This window comes from Ctenocephalides felis, unplaced genomic scaffold, assembly GCF_003426905.1.
Source record: "Ctenocephalides felis isolate EL2017-DRISC unplaced genomic scaffold, ASM342690v1 CF-g0.4_SCAFFOLD_03573, whole genome shotgun sequence".
Lineage (NCBI taxonomy): Eukaryota > Metazoa > Arthropoda > Insecta > Siphonaptera > Pulicidae > Ctenocephalides > Ctenocephalides felis.
In genome coordinates, this window is record NW_020539727.1 from 24559663 (window position 1) to 24583401 (window position 23739).

General features: G+C 31.9%; 1 protein-coding gene across 1 annotated transcript in view; it reads right to left on the minus strand.

The window, feature by feature from the left end:
* Positions 1–11072, minus strand: part of LOC113389814 (titin-like) — a 32517-nt gene extending 21445 nt beyond the window's left edge. Inside the window, exons 1-7 of the mRNA XM_026626821.1 lie at positions 10839–11072; positions 8872–8987; positions 8446–8797; positions 5379–6775; positions 2716–3082; positions 1510–1616; positions 663–685 (exon numbers count right to left, since the gene is read on the minus strand). Coding sequence (XP_026482606.1) covers positions 663–685; positions 1510–1616; positions 2716–3082; positions 5379–6775; positions 8446–8797; positions 8872–8987; positions 10839–11072 — 2596 coding nt within the window. The remainder of the gene's footprint in view (positions 1–662; positions 686–1509; positions 1617–2715; positions 3083–5378; positions 6776–8445; positions 8798–8871; positions 8988–10838) is intronic.
* Positions 11073–23739: the final 12667 nt, after the last annotated feature.

The following is a 23739-nucleotide window of genomic DNA, read 5'->3' on the forward strand; positions in this document are numbered from 1 at the left end:
AGAAATTAAAATAATATAAAATACAGTATATGTATGGAAGATTGAATGATACACATACGAACAGGATATGACAAATTATTATTATTATTTTTTTATTATTAACTTTCTAAATAGAAATCAGAACGAGTTACAATTCTGTAAGCTATTGTGATATGTAACTCAAATACAGTATTTGAGTTCAAAACAAAAATAAAATAATGATATGTAAAAATAAAATTGTTTAAGAAACTCCCCAGTGGGAGTTTTGTCTATGGTTCATCCCCATAGCACCATATCGGCTTAATCACCGTTCTGTATATTAGCACCTTATTATCGAGGGACAATTTAGATTTTGGGCCTAACATTCAATATAGGGATTTTACTTTTCTCTCTAACTGTTTACATTTGTTGCTGATTTGTGGAATTCAATTCAATTTTTTGTCTAAGTGCAATCCTAGATACTTTATAGTATCTGATTGAGGTATCGTTTTATCATTGATTTTACTGCCGGACACTTGTCTCTCTTTAGGGTGAAAGTGACTTGGCAAGACTTTGATTCATTAATTTTAAGTCTCCACTTCTGGGCCCATGCTTCTATTTTGTTTAAATGGTGCTGTAGCTTTGTGCTAGCTGTTACAGAAATTATATGGGATGTTGCTATTACTGTGTCATCACCTATGTACCTAAAATTGCATCTTCTTTGTATCTAACATTGCATTGATTGTGGTAAATCGTATGTAAAAATAATATAAAGGGTTGGGCCCAAGCAACTGCCTTGTGGGACGCCGGCTTTTATGAATCGATAGCTGGATAAATCTGTAGCAACATTGGTTCTGAACTGTCTTTTGTCCAAGTAGGATTGAAAGAATTTGTGGCAAAGTAATTCACTCAAAATATGAAATCAAGTATTAATCAGGGCCGGTGCTACCTTTAATGCGATACATGCGAAAAATACGAGTGCACGCCTTAGGGGGCGCCAGCACAAGATTCGGATATTAAATTTCAATATAGTTTTTTTTTTCAATATATAATTTCTTTGCATCTTTCACTAATCTTTCCACAATATTTTTAAAATTCGTAAAAATTTCACTTTATAACAACAAATGGGAAAGTAAAGATGAAAACATACAATTCCGCTCTCACGATATCGATTAGGAGAAGTTTAAGATTCATTTTTGGATATCTTAAATAATAAAAAATTAAACTAATTTAATCCAACATGAAGTACCAGTGTTATGTTATGGTTATGGTTATGTTATACTGTTTAAAAGACCTTAATTTTCAATATTGTGTTGGAATTGAGGCTCATCATTTTATTTAAAGCAGTTCTACATTTAACATCGCTGATATTATAAATGTATATGCATTTTGGCGTGAAGAGTAATTAAAAAACAATAATTATTATTTTTAGGTAAACGGTAAATATTAGTATATTATATTAACAAATTGTAGACATAGGTACAGGACAACGTCTGTCGGGTCATCTAGTTACAAATAAATATGCCTTTTGGACATTTCAAATTGACTTACTTGCAAGTGGTTTTATTATTTTTCCTCCGCTGCTTGACGGGTACTATAGGAACAGCCACAGGACGTTCTTGCGGTAAAGTCGTAGGAACATAAGGAAACTCCTCCAACTAAAACATACAACACATAAACATCTACAATATTCAACGCAACAGTCACAAATAGGGAATGCAATACAGGTATACCGGTATACCGAATTGCCGATAAACCGCCCGATTTTTCGGAGGGTATTTTTACCGGTATTTACTCCAAAAATACCGGTATTTTCGGTATTTTTACATAAGCGCTATTTGATACATAATATACTAAAGTTTAAATTTCTCGGAAAAAAATTATCTTTAAATTCCATAATCGCATAAACAGCTATATCTTCAAGTGATTCTATAGGATGAACAAATGTCAAATATTTTAACTCGTCATTAAACTGAATATTTATTGCTTTACTAAGGGCTTCATATCGTGTTACAATAAATAAAATTAAACTGGTAGATAATGATGTTTGTTTCATCTTATGTAAAAATGTAACGGTTTTTTAAGTGATATTTGCGCCAAAATATTTTATCTCATACAGATTGCCCCTGCGTAATCTTTATTTTTTTCTAACTTTATACATAATAATTATGATAATTACGAAATATTTTTGCTTCTTATTACAATTATAAAATATTATTTTTCGACAACCTTTCGAAGTTTGAAAATACTATAGAAGCATCACATTGTTTTAAATAACAATACTCAACAATTATAGTAACTTATTATTTATCTCGACAAAGAATCCGATCTTAAATTAGTGTAGAACAATTATTTTTTTAAAATATTGGAGATTATGCTAATTTAACACATCGGATACAGACAATACAGTTTATTATAATAATGTAATATGATCTTTTATGAGTTTTTGGTCTTTCTTACTTATAAGTTTGTTTTTGGTGAAAAGTACTCAATATACTCGATAGTGATAATGAATTAATTGAATTGGATATAATTTTGTTAAATTATTATATAAAAAAATAAACTTATTGTTTTATTTTATTGTTTAGTTGAATATAGTTGTAGTTGTATATACATTTTTTTTTATATTTGTACTAGTAACTTTCAATTTTGTTTACGTTTGTTTAAGATAATAAAAATACCGGTAATTTACCGGTATTCCGGTTTTAAAATGAAAAATTACCAAAATACCGGTATTGAAATTTTACATCTACTAACCTCAAAAGAGTCCTCATTCAACTCAGCGACCAGAACCCTAGCCTCCGGCTCCTGCTCTGCAATTTGCGCCCTCAGCATCCTCCTCCTTTTCCTGGCGCCTTCCTCCTCGCCGCCTGAAGAAGACGACGATGACCTTCTCTGAAGATCGACAACGGCCACTCTATCTCTGTCGTCTATAGTCGCACCTCTGTCGTCGTCCATTTCGTCCTCGGACGACCGATGACTTCTTTGTGCTCGTTCCAGTTCTGCACGTCTCCTGACGGCGGCAGAACTGCTCGAACGTGGTGATACGGAACCATCGGATGATGGTGTCCGTTTTGGGCGCCCGAGAAGAGTTTCGGAAGATGGTGATGGAATATTAGGAGACCTAAATGTAATTGATACATGAATTCAATTAATTGTTTTGATACCAAAGCTTTATCATTTGCCGTAAAAATAAACAACATAGAAATACCGAAATATGAGAGTGTAAAATACCTTGAGATTCATCTCGATAGAAAGTTAAGCTGGTCAACGCACATCAGAATGAAAAGAAAACAGATGGAGAAGAAGTTCAAAGAGTTGTATTGGCTGATTGGCAGGAGTTCAAATATGTGCTATAAAAACAAACTCCTTTTATATAAAACAACTAGCAAACCCGACGAACTCCGTTTCGCCACCAGATGGTTTCTTGAGAAAGATGAAGAAATTTTTTTGTTTGTTTTATATTTGAAAAAGAAAAATTTGATTTTATTGCACAACAGTAATAAATTTATTTCGATTACAAAAATGTAGTGTTTTTTAGTTGAACTTCTCTAAGTAAATGAAAGTGAATCCGCAAATTATGCGTTTCATTGAAGTGCTCTTTAGTAAACCACATTTTTGTTCTTTGGGTCTGACGTTAACACAAACAAAGCGGATGGTTTTCCAACTCGTATAACTGCCCATGTGAAACAATGATTTTCTAAATAATCTATTTGAAATTTATCTCGCAAACACTAAGCGATTGTCCTTGCGACTTGTTATTGCGAACGCAAGGCGAACTGGAAATTGCAATCGTTTGAAGTCAAACGGAAAACCAGTCGGAATCATTGGTATGTCACCAAATCGCCAGCAATTTTTGATTGAATGGTAAAATTCAGTGCGTGTATATCATTATTCTTTGTGGCAAGAATTGCTCGTTGACTTAACCAAGCATAATTCTGATAATTCTCACTAATGTCATTACTCGAATTTTTAATTACGGTGCATGAAGTTCCAGCAATTTGCATTAGGGCACGATGCCATGCACAACTAATTTTCTTAGCTATAAACCTTGCGGAGCCCGAGACCTTTCCAACGAATGCAAAATTGTCGAAATCGGTTTGTGCGTTCTGGAGTTATTTCGTCAGAAAGAAAAACCCGACTTATTTTTATATATATAGAAGATAATTATCCCAATCTGGACATACGGCATTGAGCTATGGGCGTGCGCAAGCAATTCAAATATAAAAAATACAAGCATCGAAAATTTTAAGATGCATTATGAACGCACCCTGGTATGTTACAAATGAGACCCTACATAAAGACCTAAAAATAAAAACTATTAATGAGATGATAAAAGAAAGGAGCAAAAAATACCACGAAAAACTACCAGGTCACCAAAACGTATATTTAAAAAAATTAAACGAGGAATATCCCATACGAAGATTGGGGAAAAATGGCCTTACGATTTTAAATAAAATGTTAATAATGAAAAGAAAGAGAGATATCTCATAGGAGATAATCTCTTAAATGCATTAACACCAACATCATATTGTCTTAAAATATGTATATTATTTTGATTATAAAATAAAACTATTATATATTATAGTATATTATTTTGAATATAAAATTGCAATAAAACTATGCAAAAAAAACTAGTGGGGTATATGGCATCGTGCCTTAAGGCAAATTGCTGGAACTTTCCGTATCGTAACGAAATGTTCGAGGAATACTTAATGTTTTCAAATAGATTATTATTCATATTGTAACATTGTCTAATATTTATAAGAATTATATAAACTGAATTGAAACGTTAAAATTATTTTTTTAAAGTATATTAGAACTTTAGTCGGAATTAAAAATAAAGTCTGAATTATTTTCGATATACATAAAAACAATTTTTTTTTCCAAAATCAATTATTTTGTTAAAATAAGCTGAAAGTTCTTTGAATCATTTAAATTGGACGCATAGTTCTCTCAAAAACTGCCATTTTTTGCACATTTAGCTCTGTATCTTCGAAATGGCTGGGCCTGCCATTGCTTCTCCCAATCATTACTAATTAAATGTTTTCTAAATCATTCAAATCGGATGCTTCGTTCACTCAAAAACTCGATTTCTATTTTCTGCACTCTTTGCTCCGTATCTCCGTAACGGCTGGACCTGCCTTTGCCAAAAACTAATCAGCACATCTCCCTATCAATAGGAATCGAATGTTTTTTGAACCATTCAAATCGGTTGATCCGTGCGCCCGAAAACGTGGACGAAAAATTGTATCCATACATACATACACACACACATCCATTTTTTCTTAGGTATGCCAACATGTTCAGAAACCTTCAAAATGTCGAGAAATGTAAAAATTTTCAATTTCGATTTTCGGCCCCTTACAATAACTTACCCTACGGGTAGTTAATAAATAAATAAACCTTTATCAATTTACCTTAGGCTTCTCTGTTCATCATCAGGAGTCGTCCTCATAGCTTGCTGAAACGAATCGGTTTTGACAAATTCCTTCTTCCTACCACCATTATGCACCACAACATCTGCAGTATCCTTAACAATCTCTTGTTTTGTAAATAAAGGTTCACTAACCACTTGTTGAGGTAGCGTTTCACTAATTTTATTAACTACATCACTAAATTCATGCACTGCAGGTTTAGAGACAGTTTCACTCGGTTTCGCTTCCAAAAGTTCGTCTTCGGTTTTAACACGATCGCGTTCGTAGTCTAAAATTTGTTGGGCGAGGGTGCGTTTGGATAAAAACATTTTGCGTGCAGGTTTTGCGGCTACTTTGGGTGGTGAAGCTACTTTTGTTTCTTCTGGTGGAATTGATGGTTCAGTAGAAGCTTTTTGGTCTTCTGGAGACGCTGGTTGACTACATTGGCTCTCGGTTTTGCTCAAACTGAACTGGGTGCTGAAAACTTGTTCCTCGCGACTGCCTAATTTTGTAGTGAAGACTAAACGTTTTTTTGTTTTTTTCTTCTCTTCCTGAGGTGAACTAACTTTTTCCTCCACTTTTTTATCACTTTGCCTACTTAAATCAGATTTCAGTTGGATTTCTTTAACTTGTTTAATCACTTCATCAAAATTTATCTCCGGTTTTTCTGGTTCTGGTTCAAAATTCTTAGAAACTTCAGCAGCTTGTTCAGGGACTTCTTCATCACTGGGTGAACGTAAAGGAATCCTAATACTACCATCAGGTAACGGTATCCTTCTACACTTGGATTGCTTTTTAGGAACTTCTTTAGGTCTCGAATCATCGATTCTATCCGTTTTTTGCAACTTGGGAGTATTGCTTTCGCCTTTATGCGCCTTCACCACTTTTTTACCATCAGCAATTTTAACTTTGGTAAAACAATCTGCAGGTTTTTCATGCGGCGGCGTATGCAAAGAAATATGTATATAATCCTTCGATTTATCAAAATCAATCTTCCTGGTGTCCACAAGCCCTGATAAATCTTCTGGTGTCATAGTACGCACTGGAATTCTTACACTGTCACTTTTCAGTTTCATCGAATCGTCATTCTTTGGTCGCGAACAACTCTCAAAAACTTTCATAATGTCTTCTTGTTTTACCGGCGGTCCATGGAGAGGTATTCTGATACCATCAGACGGCGGTGATTTTTTCTGTACCCTGACATTTCTAGAAGATCCTTCGTCACTAGGTTTTCTGGATCGATTGGATGGAATGTCACTTGGTCTGTTGACTTCACGGCCAAAAACTTTCTCCAAATCTTGTCTGGTGCCTATGACACCGGACTTTAGATCTTCTTCGGTCGGGGTGTGGAGAGGTATTCGGATGTAGACAGGTTCTTCGGGTTCTTTCTGTACAGGCACCTAAAAATAAATGATAAAAACCAAATTGGTTATAAAGTAAAAAGGGTTGTTTGGTTTTTATTTATTTTTTTTCGATTTTGAGATTTTTTGATATTATAAAAACTAAAAACCTTAGATTTAAAAAAAAATCGTGTCAATATCTATTTTTTTGACGAAGTTTTTTTCATCGCTCCGGAGCTATTGTATGCCAGCTGCTCTCTTTTTCATTATAATACCTCATGCACGTGACCTTTTTAATGTGTCAGCATCTTTGAACATCATAATGTATTTAGTACATTAAATTAAATGGTGTATTTAGTACATTATATTAAAAACTTTAAATACGTTTTTCTCAAATTGACTTTTTTCAAATTAAAAAATTAAGCCACAAATTAAAAAAAAAACTGCATGTCGGATCGCAAAAGAGATAGATGTTGCAAGGCCGACTTTGGCGGCCTCTGGTTACAAAATGACAGCAAAAAAAAAGAAAATTTCGTAATCTATATATATAAAAGAGGATCGCTTAAGTTAGAACACTTATAACTCACGAACGGCTGAACCGATTTAGATGAAAATTGGCAGGGAGGTAGTTTAGAACCAGGAGAAATATATGTGATACTTTTTGTCCCAATTTTCATTCCAATTCAAAATTAATTATTTATAAACTATCCATTTAATTTATGATATTTATTTTCAAAAAATTTTAATAACCACGGAAAATTATTACGAAGTGGCAAGTAAATTAATTCTTAATGATAGCAAGCGATGCCATATGGACGATAGAGAAATTAATTTCTCGGCAATGGGAATGTAATTATTTTTTATATACTTGATACTTACGTATATTTGTTTATACGTATTTAAATAGAGTATTTGAGATTTTCATATTCTAAATATCAGCGATAAGTATAATCATCAACAAATAAATAAAAATAAAGTTTCTTAACATAACCTCAAAATTTGTAATAAAAATGTAAATAGTTATATATTAATTGTTGTTAATTTATAATTTCTTTATACATATCTTATAAAATGTTTCAGGTGTTTACAACTAATTTGCATACATATTATCCGAAAATGTGCTTTGATTGGACAATAAAAAGGCCTAATTGAAATTACTCGACTACCTTATGTTGAATATAGTGATAGAATATTAGTTCTTGGTTGTATATATATATATATATATATATATATATATATATATATATATATATAGAACCAAGAACCAATTAAATCTGTCCAGCCTTCTTGAGTAATCCAGAATCCAAAAGAATCTGAAAAGCTTAAAACGTAATCAATAAGTCGAAATACCAAAAAAGACTTGGATTGGATTATACCATGTTTTCTATAGAAAGTGTATGAAACTTCCAGTTTGATTGTATTGACAAAATTTAGACAAACTAATGGGGTTTATTGTTTTTATAATACCTCATTGTATATAGCATTCAAACAACGCAGACTTATACACTAAAAATATTTTTTTTTTTATTCTCTAGAAATTGTTTTGAATATACCTTACTTAGCAAAATAACGTTTGCCGGGTCAGCTAGTATTCTATGATTTTGTAATTTTTGTTTAAAAAAACCGCATGTCTCTATGATAAATACATTTCGAGAAAAACAATAACAAATACCTTGCATTTTTTTTTTTTAAAACAACCCCTTAAACTAAATTGTGTCTTTTATCCTTACCATTTGTCTGTGTCTGTGTTCAACAACCGGAGATTTACTTTTCGACTTGGCTCTCGGTCTAAACAAAGACAGAACCGAACCAGATTTATCGGTCGCCTTGATTCGCGGCGAATCTGGTTGACTTATGGTCTCTTTCGATTTGAACAACGAGCAGAAAGAACTCTTTCTGGAAGCCGAGGCTGGTGATGGCGATGGTGACCTATTCTGTGGTTTGTGACCAGATGCAGGTTTGAACGATTTCTGATCAGGGTGCTTGTGAATCGTGTCATCGGATTGACGTAGATCTAAAGTCACTGGTTTGACGGACGGAGGGGCTGGTTCGATGGGTACGGAGTCGTCTTCGTCAGAATACCTAGGAAAGGATAAATTATAAATTATTATTTATTATTACATTTATATATACAAATGCATCAATCAGTTACTTACATATGTGCGGGTTTTAAACGTATCCTGATGTAATCTGAACTTTGTTGTTGACTCGTGTGATCCTGCATGTCAGCTTGTGCTGTTTTTCGAGGTTTCGGTGCAGTAGTTATGGCACGCTAAAATAAATTAACATCTTAGCAATTAATTGCAAAGTAAATATATACTATTAGGGAATGCAATGCCGGTATACCGGTATACCGGTAAACCGCCCAATTTTTCGGCGGTAATTTTACCGGTATTTACCCCGGTATTTTCGGTATTTTTACATAAGCGCTATTTGATACATAATACACTAAAATTTAAATTTCTCGTATGAAATTTATCTTTAAATTCCATAATCGCATAAACAGCTATATCTTCAAGTGATTCTATAGGGTAAACAAATGTCAAAAATTATTTCAACTCGTCATTAAACTGAATATTTATTGTTTTCCAAAGGGCTTCATATCGTGTTACAATAAATAGAATTGGACTGAAGGATTATGATGTTTGTTTTATCTAATGTAAAAATGTAACGGTTTTTTAAGTGATATTTGCGTCAAAATATTTTATATCATACACATTACCTCTGCGTAATCTTTATTTTTTTCTAACTTTATACATAACTAGCAAACCCGACGAACTCCGTTTCGCCACTAGATGGTTTCGTGAGAAAAATGAAGAATTTTTTTTGTTTGTTTTATATTTGAAAAGAAAAAAATTTGATTTTATTATACAACAGTAATGAATTTATTTCGATTACAAAAATGAAGTGTTTTTTAGTTAAACTTCTCTAAGTAAATGAAAGTGAATCCGCAAATTATCCGTTTCATTGAAGTGCTCTTTGGTAAACCACATTTTTTGTTTTTTGGTCTGACGTTAACACAAACAAAGCAGATGGTTTTCCAACTCGTGAACAGGCAACGTATAACTGCGCATGTAAAAAACAATGATTTTCTAAATAATCTATTTGAAATTTATTCTATTATAAACACTAAGCGATTGGCCTTGCGACTTGTTATTGCGAACGCAATTCGAACTGGAAATTGCATTCGTTTGAAGTCAAACGGAAGACCAGTCGGAATCATTGGTATGTCACCAAATCGCCAGCAATTTTTGATTGAATGGTGAAATTCAGTGCGTGTACATCATTATTCTTTGCGGCAAGAATTGCTCGTTGACTTAACCAAGCATAATTCTGATAATTCTCACTAATGTCATTACTCGAATTTTTAATTACGGTGCGTGAAGTTCCGGCAATTTGCATTAAGGCACGATGCCATGCACCAAAGCTCGAGACCTTTCCAACGAATGCAAAATTGTCGAAATCGGTTCGTGCGTTCTGGAGTTAAATCGTCAGGAAGGAAAACCCGACTTATTTTTATATCTATTGAAGATAATTATGAACATTACTAAATACTTTTGCTTCTTATTAAAATTACAAAATATTATTTTTCGACAACGTTTCGAAGTTTAAAAATACTATGGAAGCATCACATTGTTTTAAATAACAATACTCAACAATTATAGTAACTTATTATTTATCTCGACAAAGTATCCGATCTTAAATTAGTGTAGAAAAATTATTTTTTTACAATATTGGATATTATGCTAATTTAACACATCGGATACAGACAATATAGTTTATTATAATAATGTAATATGATCTTTTATGAGTTTTTGGTCTTTCTTACTCATACGTTTGTTTTTGGTGAAAAGTACTCAATATACTTGATAGTGATAAGGAATTAATTAAATTGGATATAATTTTGTTAAATTATTATTTAAAAAAATAAAATTGTTGTTTTATTTTATTGTTTGGTTGAATATAGTTGTAGTTGTATAGACATTTTTTTATAGTTGTACTAGTAACTTTGGATTTTGTTCACGTTTGTTTAAGGTATTCCGGTGTTAAAATGAAAAATTACCGAAATGCCGGTATTGAAATTATCCATCGGTATTGCATTCCCTATATACTATCTACTTACATCTTTAGGCGCAGTTCCATTTCTAGCGACATGACCATTCCCTTTGACCTCGTCTTTAGTAGAGATAAGTGGCATCGTTTTCGGAGCAGTCGTAGCCGATACTGCTCCAGTGCTCCTAGGCTGCTTACTAACAACACCAGTACCACCCATAACCTGTCCATTCGTTTTGCATTTACCCTTCATACCTGGCAACCTGCAAAAATACAAACCATCATCACTATATCCACCATCCATCTACCACCAATCTATTCCTACCTGAACCCTTCAGCCAGTACAGCTTCTGTAGGATCAGTTCCTCTGGCAAGTAAAACTTTTTCGGCTTCACTAACGGCACTTCCAGCAGCGTTTTGGGCTCTCCTCAAAGGAGTTCCGCCAGTCTCTACGTCTGCCACAGCAACTCCCCCAGCTGCAGGCGATCCTGTGCCACAAAAAGATGTTTCTAGGAGTAAGGAATGTGGTGAAGGAGTCCTTGCGCCTCCTGCAGAACTTAGACTGGAGACACGACTTGTGCGCCCTGATATACAGAGGAGGACGACCTAGAAAATAAAAAGATATTAGTAATAAATTGATGACTATACTAGTTTGTTTGTTACCTCAGAACACTGTGATTCTCTCCTCGGTTCCTCGACTGGTTTGGCACCAGGTCCCAAAAAAGTCAAGTTCTTCAGTACTTGATCTCAAATCCAAGGCACCTTCTTCACGAAATCCTAAGGACGATACAGCACTCACTGAAGCACTTCTTCCTACAACACAAAAATCCAAAATTACAATATGTTAGTAACAATATATGTATGTAATTTTTAACTACCTTTGCTTTTGGATTCACTTTTTGGTCCAGCAATCGTGTAGTCATCAATATTTTCCTCCAATTCAGCTTCGGTACCACTGTCCTTGCTATCGTGTTCCCTTGAAGAACTGCTGGCTCTAGAAATATCTATTCTTGGTGCCAAACTGACCGCCCCTTGGGTTGCCAAAGGTGGTCTATGGTGAATCAGGAGTGGAGACTTCTCGGGATCACCTAAAGTAATGTCTTCGGTTGTTTTATTTTTATTAAAAGCTGCTGCTATTGCTTCTTCTGCTAAAGATTTTGCTAGTTTCTGTTGGACACCATCATCGGGAATATCAGTATCTGGTGCTGTATTTTTTACCTTTTTGGTTTCGTTATTTCGTTTGTGGAACGTGCTGATTTGATGGCTCAAGCCAGCATGTGTAGCAGCAATCGCTTCTTCAGCTAAAGACTTTGCAATTTTTTGCTGGATGACATCAAAATTTCTTGTAGAGTCTTCAGGACTTGTAGATTTCGACGTAGAGTTTTTCTTAGCCTCGCTGCTTCTTGCAGGAAAAGTGCAAATCTGGTGTGACAAACCGGCGTGTGTTGCTGCTATTGCTTCTTCAGCCAAGTTTCTAGCTAGTTTTTGTGGATTTTGATATTCAGTCTGTTGGTGCGTCAAAGGAACGTCTTTTTGCGGAGATTTATTAGCAGGTCTAAAAGTTTGAAATGTGATTTTACTAGTGTCTCGTACATCATCGCAAGGTCTCGGACTGGCAGCTCTGACAACTTCTTCGGTCAAAGTAATTGCACCTTCTCGCAAACTTATCGTACCTTGTCTCGGACTAGGACTAACAGCACCTTGTCTAGGACTCACCACAACCCTTTCCCTAGGACTCGTCGGAACATTATTACCTTTACCTCGAAAACTTTGGAAAGTAGCCACAGGCGAACCACCACTATCGCTCTCGCCGCCTTTTTTCTCTCTATCTGTTAGGAAAGTGGACGGATAAAAATTCTGCGGAAATCTGGGATCGTACGAATGCGAATACAATTCCGCTTTGGAAATTTGAGCATGGAACGTGGACTGTTGATCTGGGTCAGTTGGGGTCTGATCGGGGTCTGTGGGTGTTTGCTGGGGGTCAGGGGGCCTGGTGAGGGCTGAAAAGGGATGGGAAGGGTCGAAATCGTGGGATGCTAAAACGTGCTCCGTGATGCCGGGCAAACGAGACGATTGACTTTCCGGGCTTTCCGGCAGCTGCAAGGAAATAGTAAAGGTTAGATGAAACACTACTGAATGGCATTCTAGAGGAGTTAAGGGGCACAACTAGTGTGAAATTTTCAAAAAATCGAATTTTCAATTTTTTCATATTTCGATAGGTTATACCTTTAAAAATAACATACCAAAATTTTAAATCGATATCTTAAATAGTTTTTGAGTTACAGCCTTTTAAAGAGTATATTTATAGTATATAGTATAACGATCATTTAATCTTTAAACGCGTTTTTCTCGAAACAGCATAATCCGAATTTGCTGCAGTGATTACTCAAAAACAAATGATCCGATCACTATCGAATTTTTTTTACATGTTCTATGTATAGTTCTTCGTAAAATGAACTATCGATTTTTTGATCGGATCAAAAATCGAATTTTTGGACCAAAACTTTGGGTAAAATTCGACTTTTTTTTTAAAAAACGCCGCCATTTTGTCAATTTTTGATTTTTTTTTATCATAGGTCATTTTACAGACAATATTATCTAGTTTAACAAGAATTTTGTATTTTTTAAATTTCATCCACGTAGAAGGCAGGAATCACTGCAGCAGTGAAGGGCCTTTTTTTTGTCGCGCCGTTGGAGATCGACGATAACTTAAAAAATATTTAATTTTTTTCTTCAAGAATTTTACTATGTATTCTCAAAACATGTATAAATATATTCCCAGAATTTTGAAACGATTGATAAAGTAGTTTTTTAAATATAAATTCTCAAAAATCATCTTTTTTTTAGGCGGTTACACTAGTTGTGCCCCTTAAGGTAAATGTACACTATTCCAGGATAGTACATTATTACGGGAGTTTTTCATTTTGATCGCAAAATAAGAAAACGGTCAATAAATAATAATTTTATTCAATAGCACATCAATTATAATTTGAATCCTAATAAAATAGTACGATTTCCGAATTTAAATATTAGTTTTTAAAGCCGTAAAAAGCTTTTGAAAGCATTGGTCGTAACTAGGGAATGCAATACCAGTATACCGGTATACCGTACCCTAAAGTTTAAATTTCTCGGAACAAATTTATCTTTAAATTCCATAATTGCATAAACAGCTATATCTTCAAGTGATTCTATAGGATAAACCAATGTCAAATATTATCTCAACTCGTCATTAAAACTGAATATTTATTGCTTTCCAAAGGACTTCATATGGTGTTACAATAAATAGAATTGGACTGATAGATAATAGTGTTTGTTTCATCTTATGTGGAAATGTAACAGTTTTTTAAGTGATATTTACGCCAAAATATTTTATATCATACAGATTACTCCTGCGTAATCTTTTTTTTCAAACTTTATACATAATAATTATGATAATTATTATTACTAAAAGATAAATATTTTTGCTTCTTATTACAATTATAAAATATTATTTTTCGAAAACGTTTCGAAGTTTGAAAATACTATTGAAGTATCACACTGTTTTAAATAACAATACTCAACAATTATATTTTTTTAAAATATTGGAGATTATGCTAATTTAACACATCGGATACAGACAATACAGTTCATTATAATAATGTAGTTATAATAATAATGATCTTTAATGAGTTTTTGGTCTTTCTTACTCATAAATTTGTTTTTTATGAAAAGTACTCAATAGACTCGGTAGTGATAATGAATTAATTAAATTCGATATAATTTTGTTAAATTATTATATAAAAAAATAACTTATTGTGTTATTTTATTGTTTAGTTGAATATAGTTGTAGTTGTATAGACATTGTTTTATATTTGTACTAGTAACTTTGAATTTTGTTTACGTTTGTGTAAGATAATAAAAATACCGGTAATTTACCGTTATTCCGGTTTTAAAATGAAAAATTACCGAAATACCGGTATTGAAATTTTCCATCGGTATTGCATTCCATATATTCAACTATATTTATTTTACGATCAAAAATGTATGCTTCGAACGCTATCACAGAATAGTGTACAACGACTCCCGGCATTATGTTCACCGGGCGAATTTTATCACGGAATTAGGGACAGACGCGTAGTTCAGCAAAATGCCGATAATTTCTGTAAATGACGTTCTACGACGAAAAATCTTGTTTTATAATAATCTTAAAGGTCTAATTAATAAAATATAACAGATTTAGTTCGTCTACTTTCATATTTTCTCTAAAATTCGTCTGTAAAGTCAAATGTTCCTTAACATCCCGTAATATGGTACATTTACCTTAATTATGAGTGACCAATGAATGTAATATGGTACATCCCGTAATATGGTACGTTTACCTTAAATATGAATGACAAATGAATGTGTATATGAATGATAGTGCTGTCCAACATACTTTTTTTATTCTCACCTCATCAGAGAGATCTTCGAAGGACGCGAACGGTGCCGGTCCCATGCGCTGTTGTGCCATGACATTGCACCAAAACACATTAAACTAAACACAATCGGCACATCATCGATATGAATCGAATTAATTAATAAATTAACTCATCAGGATATATTTTAATGAACATTCAATGTTAACACTTGAACTTGGAAGAAGCAATTGTTCGTTTCGGGTTTGATCGTCCACATGAGGGTTGCTGTTGAGATTCATTCTGGAGACTAGAAAAGGGTGCCTGAAGTTATTAAACAATAAAACCATAAACAAACGCAATGACAACCATTGGCTACTGTATTCATTAAGAGAAAAATAAGTAAATTCACTGTTTTGTTAATAGTATTTTAATCAAGCTCTATTAAATTGCCATTTCATATTTTCACTATTCTTTTAGAATATACAAAAATTATCTACATATGTATAAAAATAAGTCGGGTTTTCCTTCCTCACGATATAACCCCAGAACGCACGAACCGATTTCGACAATTTTGCATTCGTTGGAAAGGTCTCGGGTTCTGCAAGATTTATAGCTGTGAAAATTAATGGTGCGTGGCATCGTGCCCTAATGCAAATTGCTGGAACTTCACGCACCGTAATTAAAAATTCGAGTAATGACATTAGTGAGAATTATCAGAATTATGCTTGGTTAAGCCAACGAGCAATTCTTGCCGTCAAGAATAATAATGTACACGCACTGAATTTCACCATTCAATCAAAAATTGCTGGCGATTTGGTGACATACCAATGATTCCGACTGGTCGCAATGACAATTAACAAGTCACAAAGCCAATAGCTTAGTGTTTGCGGGATAAATTTCAAATATATTATTTAGAGAATCATTGTTTTTCACATGGGCAGTTATACGTTGCCTGTTCACGAGTTGGAAAACCATCCGCTTTGTTTGTGTTAACGTCAGACCAAAAAACAAAAAATGTGGTTTACCAAAGAGCACTTCAATGAATTTGCGGATTCACTTTTATTTACTTAGAGAAGTTCAACTAAGAAAACACTTCATTTTTATAATCGAAATAAATTCATTGCTGTTGTATAATAAAATCAAATTTTTCCTTTTCAAATATAAAAAAAAACAAAAACATTCTTCATCTTACTCACGAAACCATCTGGTGGCGAAACGGAGTTCGTCGGGTTTGCTAGTATACCTATATATACTTTTAACAACGTTTTACAAAATTCTGTTTGATATTTGTTAATTTTTAACTAATAAACCAATATGACAACTATTCCACTTTGCAACTAGATGTGAAATGATTCTTTAAGTGCGAATTTTGCAATGGCCGAGTTGCTAATTATTTTAATTATTTAATTTATTTATTGATATATAATTTAAAATATGTCATTGATATTTTAATTCTGCATCGTTTAGAACTTAGTTAAACTTGCTAATAATTTTAATTAAGCAAACAAATAAATAGAAAAGATGACTCTTAGCATTTTTGTAGTTGAAAGATTTTATTATTGAATATTTCGAACGTTAAATATAAAAAAGTGCGGATACTAAATATTATTATGGATTCAAATATACTAATTATATGTAATAAATATTTTAAAAGTTGCAAGAAATAAAAAAATATATTATCTATTATTTTTATGAGACTATCTGCATTTTTTCGTAAGAATTTTCAGAGTTTTTTTTGACTTTTTGCCAAATAAAGAATTGGGTTAAGTATTGCATTGTCGATTTCGTATAAATATTACTTGAAACATGGTGATTTTCTTGCCAACAAGTAAAATAATTTTTGGGATAATTTTTTTCGTATTAATATACTGTACATATTCATGTCCGTCGAAAGTCCATTTAGAATAACAAAAGTTTTGCAATTTTTTAAGTTCTTACAAATGTTTTTTTATGGAATTTACATAAATTTGAACTAGCAATCAACATTCCTAATAACCCAAACGCACGAACAACCTTCATTATGATAAAAAAAGCAATAAAAATGTGTAATTAAATTTTTAACATACTTTTATATGACAAATTACGTAGTATAAGATTTTTATTGAAATTTATAAGTATACCGAGCTGTTTTGATATTATAGTAAATATCAATATAAAAAAATAACTCAAAAAATCCCAAACAATTTAAGACGATGTTAACCGAGCATATTATTAATTTAAACCATGATAGATTTTTTCAACGCAAAAATTTTACATTTTGAAGAGAAATGATTGAAAAAAGATTCGCTGAGGGGTTGTTTTTGCAATTGCAAAACGACAAAGTTGTAAGTGTTTATTATTATTATTATTATTAACTTTCCGTGGTGTATGTTATAGTAATCGCAAAAAAAATCGAACAATAAAATTTTTTATATATCTTTACGTTTCAAAGGTTTCTGAATATTTTGGCATACCTTAGAAAAAATGGATGTATGTGTGTGTGTGCGGATACAAATTTTCGTCGACGATTTCGGGAACACCGATCAACCGATTTGAATAATTCAAAAAACATACGATTCGTATTGATAAGGAGACGTGCTGATTAGTTTTTGGCGAAGGCATGTCTAGCCGTTCCGAAGATACAGGGAAAAAAGTGTCAAAAATGGTAACTCACTTTTTAAGAGAACGGAGCGTTCGATTTTAATAATTCAAAAAACTTGTATTGACAAGATGAAGAACTGATCAAATTTTCATAAAGGCAGGTCTAGCGGTTTCGGAGATCTAATAAAAAAAGTAAAAAAAAAAGCTATTTGGCGGTCAAAAATGATCATTAGACATATGCACATCAAATTATCAGATATTTTATAGAGATTTTAACAATAAGTATAAATTTTGTTTGCATTCCTATAGGTTCCGTACCAATGTTTATTCGATAGACGGCGACGCGGCGCTTACGCGCTTTGATTTTGTCTCTATGCAGTTAAAGCAGTACGATTGCATTGAAAAAAAGTTCAGAATAACCAAAATATGTTAAAATAAATTAACATTTTTTTTTTTCAAAAAAATGTAATTTTTTGTCAAATTCCTAGTTTCTCAAAAATGTAATTTTTTCGAAGTCAATTTTTTTCAAAAATGTTAAACGTTTTTAAAAAAATAATAATATTAGGTTGTCAAATATCTTCCTTTCGCTTTTTTTCTCTTGGTTTATAATACAAAAAGGCGGAAGGGAGATATTTGACAACCTAATACTTGGTACAGGAAGTTCAAGCAATTTGCCTTAAGGCTAGATGCCATGCGCCCCACTAGTTTTGTAGTAATGTTGCAAATATCCCGTAAACATTTACAGAAAATTTCAGTATAATTTTCACTTCTTTCTAATTCAATCTCAACAACATACCCTATCGTCAAGTTGTACCCAACTTCTGGGTTGGCAACTCACACATGACATCCCTTTAACAAAAAATCAAAATCACAACACTTGCACTACACACTACTTACATAAAAACGATTACACAACACTAATTGTAACAATCTATACACACTAAACCAAACTAAACCAAACCAAAGTGAAAATCGTTTCGCATCCCTAACCACAGGACACAAAACAATCGTAATACACAAAACTACTCCTTAATAAACAATTCTTGATTAATTTTTTAACAAATTTAAACAAATCCTTTCCTTCGCCATTTATTCATTTATAGTTTTTCATCCCTCGTAGTAGTAAAAAAAATGATTTTCCTTTCGACATCGACCCGTGTCGTTCGTGTCGAACAGAGAGACTGTCATGGCGCCGGACGACGTCGAATGGAGGGTGAGAAGGGCAGTGAGGGTGCAAGGGCAGAGGAAACGTATAGGGGGTAGCACTAGAACGAAACATCGAATACTGAGTAAATATCGATACTTTGAGTACTTTTGCTATCGATTTTTTATCTCGATCTATTTGCCAATATCGATTCTTTTCGTCGATAGTACTCAAAAAGAATCGACTGAGTAATCTATGAACACTAGGGAATGCAATACCGATATTTCGGTAATTTCGGTAATTTTTCATTTTAAAACCGGAATACCGGTAAATTACCGGTATTTTTATTATCTTAAACAAACGTAAACAAAATTCAAAGTTACTAGTACAAATATAAAAAAATGTATATAACTATATTCAACTAAACTATATGTAATGTATAACTATATTCAACTAAACAATAAAACAAACTACTAAGTTTATTTTTTAAATAATAATTTAACAAAATTTTATCCAATTTAAGTAATTCATTATCACTAACGAGTATATTGAGTACTTTTCACCAAAAACAAACTTATGAATAGGAAAGACCAAAAACTCATAAAAGATCATATTATATTATTTACAGATTAAACTGTATTGTCTGTATCCGATGTGTTAAATTAGCATAATCTCTAATATTGTAAAAAATAATTTTCTACACTAATGATGGATGATACACTAATGATACACTAAAGATGGGACACTTTGTCGAGATAAATAATAAGTTACTATACTTGTTGAGTATTGTTATTTAAAACAATGTGATGCTTCTATAGTATTTTCAAACTTCGAAACGTTTTCGAAAAATAATATTTTACAATTGTAATGAGAAGCAAAAATATTTAGTAATTATCATAACTATTATGTATAAAGTTAGAAAAAAATAAAGATTACGCAGAGGTAATCTGTACGATATAAAATATTTTGGCGGTTAAGGTGGTCTTCCTATGTGACGGCCTGTTTTTTAGGGATATTTTAGGATTTTTTTCTACGACCAGTAAATATTTAGAACTTCAATTTTTTTTATCATTTATTAACACATATTTGGACAGTATAAATATAAAATTTCAGCTAAAAATATTCAGTCAAACTAGAGTTACAGCGCTTTGAACACCCCCGCCTCGAAAAAAAGAGCTCCCGCTTCCTCCACGATTCCGGCTGATCGGCTTATCAGAAAAAAAAAAATAAACGGCGTTTTAATTTGTAGGCTTAAAAGCACGGAATGACCTATAATCAAATGAATTTAAAAAAAATTGGATTTTTGATAGACATTTGAAATAAAAGTTGCAAATTAGGCGTTCTTTTTTTGTTTTTTGCTATAAACAAATCGAAGTTTTGAAAATTTTCGATTGATAATAGATTCATTCCATGCGTTTAAATATATTGAGTGTGCCCTGTGAATTTCAAGTAATTCGGTCCAGCCGTTTCTGAGAATCAATGGAGGAAAGTTTGAAAAACACAGTTTTGAGAAAAAACGCGTTTAAAGATAAAATGATCGTTGTACTATGTACACGTTTTAAATGGCTGTAACTCATAAACTATTTGAGATATCGATTTGAAATTTTAATATGTTATTTTTAAAGGTGTAATTTACCGAAATATGAAAAAAAATTGATTTTTTCAACCCATCACATAGGAAGACCTCCTTAAACTTTTCACTTAAAAAACTGTTAAATTTTTACAAAAGATGAAACAAACATCATAATCTATCAGTCCAATTCTATTTATTAAAGCAATAAATATTCAGTTTAATGACGAGTTGAGATAATATTTAACATTTGTTTATCCTATATAATCACTTGAAGATATAGCTGTTTATGCGATTATGGAATTTAAAGATAAATTTGTTCCGAGAAATTTAAACTTTAGTGTATTATATATCAAATGACGCTTATGTAAAAATACCGAAAATATCGTTATTTTTGGAATAAATACCGGTAAAAATACCGCCGAAAAATCCGCCAGTTTACCGGTTGAAGAGACGTTAGTAATGAATTTTCTAATTATTGATTAAATGTAACCAATTTTTAATAACTTCTTGAATGGATTAGAGTTTTATTTGGAATAATTAACGACGAGAATTGGAACAATTGTAGCTCTTCTGGAAGTGTGTGAAATCAAAGAATTTATTTAGATACAAAATTTATTTAGCGCTTTTATTATAATATTTTAGTTGTTACTTCTTCAACAGTTCAGGACTAACTCCTTTATAATTTGACATTTTTAAAATATTTCCAATATTTCTAGTTTTATGATAGCTCGCCGAAGGTACATGAGCTATCATAAACTTTTATTAAGGGTTGTCTGGCAGATGTACAAAATATTCGCAACATTTACCGTTACTTGGGATTATACATCGTTCAAATGAATTTACTTATGACTATTATTTATAATTATAAAGAACAACACGGTATTGCATTCCCTATTGAGTACTATCGATACCTTTTCGCCACGATATTTTTTTGGCATCGATATTTTGTTTAGATACTTTTTAAAGTACTCAATATCGATCTTTTGCCTCGATACTTCTAACACTAGTTGAGGGTTGGCTGGCTGCGTGCTACGGGCGAAGGAAAGCGCCATATATGAAAAGTGTGAGGCTGTTGGAAGGGAATTGGCAACGATGACGGATTGGGGGGGGGAGAAAGATTCGAACGTTGATAGTGGATGGAGCCGAAGACGTAGATTTAAATATATATATATATATATATATATATATATATATATATATTGATTGTTTCTTTTCCGAACAGTAAATCCAATAATAAAAAACAATTTGTTTTTTGAAGATGTTTAATACGACGTTTCGGAACTAGGTACGTTCCATCATCAGGTTTATTCTGTCAAATACAATGTTTTTTTAAAATACTGATTAACATTAATTAACAATGGTCAATACAGATTAATTAGAAAAAAATTTTGTTATAAAGGAATGGATTATGTACCGGATAGATAGTAATAAGACTTAACTAAAAAAGGTTTTATATAAAATTGATATATCAATCCATCTCCAAGTTATTCCAAGACAACAATATTAAACCAACTTTTCACAGCATGCCTTACATTGAAGGCTTATTTGATTATTTTGCCAAATTACTCAAAGAAGAAAATATTTTCATTTCAGGAACAGCTCTATATTCTTTTAAAGAAATGTTTTCAAAAATTAAATCCACCACCCCTCCTAAATTCAATACTAACATAGTTTATTCCATCCCTTGCAAAAATTGTCAAAAACAATACATTGGCCAAACATCACAGTACATTCATAAGAGAATGAGACAACATGAATTAAGCGTCACTCATCATAAAAGCCGAAATTTCCAAAGTACTCTTGTTCAGCATTCCATCGAAAACTCACATAATTTCACCTTTGAACCCAATATTTTATATAGAGAGGATTGTACTTTTAAAAGACTTTTTTCTGAAAGCAGTTTAATCTTTTTGAATTCGTCAAAAAGTGTTAATAAAAGATCAGATCACAATATCATTCATGACTCATATTTAAATTTTTTAAACCTGATTAAAAATAATTAATCCTAATAGTTTTTGAATATGTGTATATGTATACATGTATATATGTTGTAATATATGTACATCCATATATATGCTTATATGTATGTTTTTGGGTATACACTATACACATACACTTGCATATGTGTTCATGTGTATAATTGTGGATACATTAATATATAGATATGTGCATGTGTATGTATGAGTATGTAGGTGTGCATATACATGTTCATGTATGTATGTATATGTATATATATATATATATATATACATAATATTTCTCAACATTTACTAAAGCAATATTTTTCCTTTTTTCGTAAATTACCAAACAAGAGCCATAAAAAATCATTTTTGCCAAGAGTTCCGTGCTTTGTCCTTTACATCTGGCAGACAGAAATCCATATCAGTGTGTTTAAGTCTTGTGTAGTCGTAACATCTACAAATATCTTCCAAAAAAATCGAGTGTTTTTAACAAAAAAATATTAGTGATATGGATATATAAATTATTACAGGTAAATAATTTTTGCTTCTCAATTTTATATAAAACCTTTTTTAGTTAAGTCTTATTACTATCTATCCGGTACATAATCCATTCCTTTATAACAAAATTTTTTTCTAATTAATCTGTATTGACCATTGTTAATTAATGTTAATCAGTATTTTAAAAAAACATTGTATTTGACAGAATAAACCTGATGATGGAACGTACCTAGTTCCGAAACGTCGTATTAAACATCTTCAAAAAACAAATTGTTTTTTATTATTGGATTTACTGTTCGGAAAAGAAACAATCAATATATTGAAAAAATCCAGGACTTATCTATTGAATATATATATATATATTAATTGTTTAATATGAACAAAACAGCACTCAGATTTTTTTTATCACAACTTTATTTTATTATTACAAACGTTTCGAGACTAAAGTGTGCCTCATCATCAGTGTAATTTCAATAACAGTTACTTATTACTAAACATTCTTTAATATTTTATTTAAAACTATATTTTGACTTTTTAATATAAAACATTAACTATTCCTTGCATTGGCAAGTGACAATTGTTTCAATCAATGCTTGACACGGTACTGACTCTGAGCATTGATTGAAACAATTGTCACTTGCCAATGCAAGGAATAGTTAATGTTTTATATTAAAAAGTCAAAATATAGTTTTAAATAAAATATTAAAGAATGTTTAGTAATAAGTAACTGTTATTGAAATTACACTGATGATGAGGCACACCTTAGTCTTGAAACGTTTGTAATCATAAAATAAAGTTGTGTTAAAAAAAATCTGAGTGCTGTTTTGTTCATATTAAAC